We start from the raw sequence: 5,547 nt of genomic DNA on the forward strand, positions 1-5,547 counted from the left end.
AGAGGATATCTTCGAGCTAGACCTGGATCTCATAGTATCCGTGACGCGGGACCACTTTGCCAGAGTTAAGTCCATCACCGGAGAAAGGTCGCGCACTATGGATCCGGTGTCGTCGCCGAGGATCAGCCAAGCTGTGTCCTCGAACTACGAATCCGCCGCTGAGGATGAGTCAGACACGTCGTCCGAACCACGACGCATGACTTTAGGACCCTCCGGGTGTAGGTATTTGCGTGGCATGCAGTAATGGCATGCAGACTATCTGGAATCAAGAACACCATCTCGAAGGACATCATGCCTATCAAGTTGCAGCTACTGCATTACTGGTGCTCGACGCTCAAGGCTGTTTCAAGACGGTTGGCTACAATACGAGTAGGTAGTCTAGTGAACACAGCGATAGGAGTCTAGCCAAAGGAAGCTCACTTCTGAACTTGCAAGCAATAGCACACTAGCATTCCCAGCAAAGCGGAAACTACCACAAAGTATACTTTAGTCCTCAGGGACCGCTAGCATGGCAAGCAGCGCACAGCAATATGAAGCGGATGGCGACGCGGTGATGCATTCGGCGCACCAACCAGTTTTCGAGTTTATCAAGGCACCTTGGCTTGAAGATTGGAGCCACAACGCGTTGGTCAAGTGAAGCAAGCACGTGACCAGTACGAAGAGACCATCCGACAGCGTTGTCTCGAGAGCAAGGAGCGACCCGAGACTGCGATGAAGCCCGTAAAATCGTCGATTCACCGAAAGTTGCTGGAGGTGATCTGTCTCTACGAGCTGCGGAAGGCAGTTGACGACGTTAGTAATGAGGAGATCCTCATACTGATCAACCAACGTATCGGCACCGTGAAGAATGAGCAAATACCTGATCTTGACGAGCTCTTCAAGAGGAAGTTGAAGATCAACCTCGCCGAGGATGATATTGACGCTCGGGTGCTGAAGTATTATCGAGATTTCGCCACCATTATAGAGAATAATGGGCTGGAGAAGATTCTCGGTGTCGGAAACCCTGAAGCACAGGGGTTTGCCGACCGCATGAAAATGCGCTGCAGTATTTTGATCGACAACCTCGAACCGAGAATGGTCCGTGACGATGTTAGACGTCACTGCAAGTACGCATGTAGAGAGGCCAAGAAAACGATTTCATGCTCTTCAATATCATTAAGGAGAAGGCAAGGGCACAGCACAAGTATCATTTGCTGGCGATGGAGCAGAAGGTAAATTCTGCTTCCAGCCGCAAATCCAGTCAGGTCGAGCCGAAGACCAGGCCTGGCAGAGCAGAGCAACGGGTCAATGGAGCCCAGCGCTTCAATCTGAAGCCAAATACTGCACAACCTCAACGAACGGACTCAACGCCTCCGAAGACTGGTTGCTGGCACTGTCAAGGCTCTCACTGGCTTCGGGACTGTCCGACTGCGACGGCCGAAGATAAAAGTCGGGCAGTGGACAGGATGAAAGAAGTGAAGGACAGGTCACGTGTGACGATGGTTCGCACTGCACCCCAACCAGGCGAAGTCATGGTGAATGAGTTAATTGTATTAGCATATTGCGCCGGCTCTGGTTCCGACTCGACGGTAATACCACGTACTGCGGTTGAAGAGTTGGTAGCTCTGGGGAGTGGTGTAAAGGTACAACCATTACCGACACCAGTTGATGCAATAGTAGCAGGGGGGTCAACGGTGGTCTGTCGCGACTCCGTGACGCTCAACATCGTTCTTCAGACCGCCTCCGGCACTGTCCGCCTGCAAGAGGTCACATGTCTGGTAATGGAAGGAAATGAGTCTGATTTCCTTCTTGGCAACGAAATATTAGTATCACTGGGTATTGATGTCAACCACCAACTAGAACAACTTGCCGGTAGTGCTCTTCCGAAAGATGTCGACCCGTTTGAAGAAGAGGACTGTCCAGATGCGGATCTGTCTGTTGCTGACGTTTGTGAAAAGCTTGAAGACATGGTGGTTGCAGCAGGCAACAGCGGTTTCGACCAGGGATACCTGTCGTTCCTCCGAGACATTACATTGGAGTACGAAGACATCTTTAGGATTGATCTTGGAGCCGATCCTCCTGCTGACATTGCACCACTGCGAATCAAGCTTGTTGAAGGAGCTAAACCCTTCCGTGCCCGCTCGCGCCGATATGCTCCGGCACAGCGCAACTTCCTTCGGGAGTATACGAAGCGGCTAGAGCTGATGGGGTTTATCCGGCAGAACAACCAGAGCCACTGGGCCTGTGCAGCAGTACCTGTGGCCAAACCCAAAGTACCCAGTGAGTTCCGGATGACGATCGATTATCGTCCGGTTAATGCACTTACTGTGCCGATAGCAGGATCGGCAGAGGATGTGACGGATTCAGCGAGCAAAGCTGAGGGAGCGTACGGTTTTGCGGATTTCGATATGCCAAAGGGATTTTGGCAGCTCCCTCTCCATCCTGATAGCCAAGAGTTGATGAGTTTCGTTACTACCGATACTGTTTGGACACCAGGACGCGTTCCGCAAGGGGCAAGTGACTCAGCCACACACTTTCAGAATGAGATGCAGACTGTGTTCGCTGAGATGTTGTATGCCCACCTGCTGGTATGGATCGACGACATTCTAGTCTACGCAAAGGACCCAGCAACATTTATCACAGCACTACGTCAGTTTTTTTTAGCTCTGTCGTGTCCACCGTTTGAAACTCAGTGTGAGTAAAAGCTGTCTGTTCAAAAAGGAGATCCGATGGTGTGGACGTGTATTCAGTGGCGCCGGTATCCGCCACGACCCAGAGCGTATCAGCGCTCTTCAGGCGCTTCCACTGCCAGCTACGGCTGCTGATCTACAGCAATTCCTATGTGCTGCAGGGTGGATGAGGGATACTCTCGTGGATTTCGCCCGGGTCATGCGTCCACTACACGACAAACTGGAGGCAAAACTGAGCGTCAGTGGACGCACTAAGAAGCTGGCAGCCGGTGTTGCCTTGACGTGGACGTCCGACGAGGAAGGTATGTTCGCGACGGCAAAGAACCTTCCTGGTTCGTCACAACTGCTGCATTTTCCGCAGTCCTTGACCATAGTCTCCGTGTTTACGGATGCGAGTGACCTTGGATGGGGTCTCGTTGTGACACAGGTGGACACTTGGGACTCTGACCTGCCGGTACACGAACAGCACCACCAGTTGCTGGTATGTAAGAGTGGAATATTCGATACGACCGAACGCCGGTGGAGCGTTATTGAGAAGGAAGCCTACCCTATCATTTGGGCTGCACGCAACCTCGGCCATCTTCTCATCCGCCCGACTGGGTTTCGACTCTTTTGCGACCACAAAAACTTGTTGTACGTGTTCTCACCGACGCACGAAGTCAAACGTCACATGCGGGGGGAGCTTCAGCGGTGGGCTTTGTCTCTCACCGGCCTGCCGTACTGTATTGAGCATATCGATGGCGAAGCTAATGTCTGGGCAGACCTTTTGTCTCGCTGGGGTTCCTCGTCTTCAGGAGAGGTGGGTTTACACGTGAAGTGCAAGTTCATGACTCGTAACAAACAACGCATTGAAGATGCAACCAACAACCAGCTTGACGAGCTTAGACCGCGGCAAGGTGATTTTGTTTTTCCTACTCTGGACGAGTTGAAGCAACTGCAGCAGAGAAACAAGCGAAGTACACCAGAAGTCGTAGACGTTGACGACGATGGTATAATGTCTGTTGAGGGCAGATTCTGGATCCCAGACTCGGCTAAAGAACTACGGCAACGCATCCTAATCGTAGCTCACTGTGGAAGCCAAGGCCACCGTGGCCTGGACGCCATGCTGACAACCATCAAGAGCATTTTCTTGATCGGTAGTTTGGAGCAGCACTGCCGACAGTTTCTAAAGCGTTGCCTACTGTGCAAACACGTGAAGGGTGGCAACGTGATACCACGACCATGGGGACCAACATACAATGCAACCAAGCGGAATGAGATGTTGCATTGGGATTTTCTGTATCTTGGCGACAGTGTGGGCAAATGCAGATATCTACTTGTCCTGAAGGATGGACTTACACATTTCTGCGAGCTCGTAGCCTGTGACTCACCAACAAGTGCAGTAGCTACTAGTGGATTGGTGGATTGGGCAAAGCGTTTCGGCCCACCACAGATTCTAATTTCGGATCAAGGAAGTCACTTCAAGAACGAAGTTGTACGAATGTTGTGCAGACAATTTGGCATTGAACAAGATCTTGTTTTAGCATATGCACCATGGATCAACGGCACTATTGAGCGCCTCAATCGCGATATTCTCCAGGTCCTACGAGTTTTACTGATGGAGATGAAGTTGGACATACATGAGTGGGAGTACCTTGTGCCAACAGTACAAGGTATCCTCAACCACACTCCTGTAGCATCACTAGGCAACAGATCGCCCGGTGAACTCTTCACTGCATTGCCTCGGCCCTCGCCTTTTGAGGCAGTGCTAGTTGAGCGCAATGGCAAGACCGTGGTAATTACCGAGCCCGCGGATATTCCTACGGATATGGTGGAGAAAATGCAGCATAGCCTCCAGGAGATGCACAGAGAGGTAGAAGACATTCGCGAGCGTCACCGCCTGCAGAATATGAACCGCTCTAATGGAGTGCTGTGCAACTTCACTACCGGCGATTTTGTGTTGTGGTCTCGAATTGACTCTCGACTTTCAGTCAACAAGCTGTTGGCTCGCTGGGTGGGCCCATTTGAAGTTGTGAAGGAGCACCCACACTCATACATGATCCGCCACTTGCTAAATAACCAGCGCTATATGGTGCATGGTTCCCGTTTGAAGTTCTACCGCGACGGCAATCTTGGAATCAGTGAAGAACTACTTGCACACGTCGGAAACCAAGGAATGGTTCTTGGCGTCGAAAAGATTAAGAAGCATCGCAAATTCCAGTTATTCTGGCAGCTACTCGTATCCTGGGTTGGCTTACAGGACGAGGAGGACTCTTGGGAGCCGTTGCAGTCACTATTTGGCGATCTATCGGACCGTGTGGCCGCATACGTCGCTGAAACTGGTGACAATGAGCTTGCACAAGCTGTTACTTCAATTCAGCAAAGTTCCAGCACTTAAGGATGCGTGTGGGGCGAGATATGGGGCAACTGCAACGTGTTGAAGTGCAACTTGACCGGTAACAGTGGTCCCGCCGCATGGGTGGACTGTCTATTTTGGATACGTGACTGATTTCTATCAGATGGTGACTGGATTGTATCCATATGGATTTCGATCGCGCGGCGAAATTTCCTTTATTCATTTCTACATATTTCAGCTGCGGTGGCATGGTGTTCTTGGAGGGCAGTGTAGGTATTTGCGTGGCATGCAGTAATGGCATGCAGACTATCTGGAGTCAAGAACACCATCTCGAAGGACATCATGCCTATCAAGTTGCAGCTACTGCATTACTGGTGCTCGACGCTCAAGGCTGTTTCAAGACGGTTGGCTACAGTACGAGTAGGTAGTCTAGTGAACACAGCGATAGGAGTCTAGCCAAAGGAAGCTCACTTCTAAACTTGCAAGCAATAGCACACTAGCATTCCCAGCAAAGCGGAAACTACCACACCGGGGCATCCATAC

The 5,547-nt window shown here is 51.1% G+C and overlaps 1 protein-coding gene across 1 annotated transcript; it reads left to right on the top strand.

Moving 5' to 3' along the window:
* Positions 1 to 508: 508 nt before the first annotated feature.
* Positions 509 to 1,215, top strand: PITG_20481 (uncharacterized protein; the record flags this gene model as incomplete). Its single annotated transcript, XM_002895529.1, has 3 exons — positions 509 to 582; positions 640 to 679; positions 781 to 1,215. 3 exons carry the CDS (start codon positions 509 to 511, stop codon positions 1,213 to 1,215), a joined length of 549 nt encoding a protein of 182 aa, XP_002895575.1.
* Positions 1,216 to 5,547: the final 4,332 nt, after the last annotated feature.

The sequence above is a fragment of the Phytophthora infestans genome, genomic scaffold (genome assembly GCF_000142945.1).
Source record: "Phytophthora infestans T30-4 supercont1.162 genomic scaffold, whole genome shotgun sequence".
Lineage (NCBI taxonomy): Eukaryota > Oomycota > Peronosporomycetes > Peronosporales > Peronosporaceae > Phytophthora > Phytophthora infestans.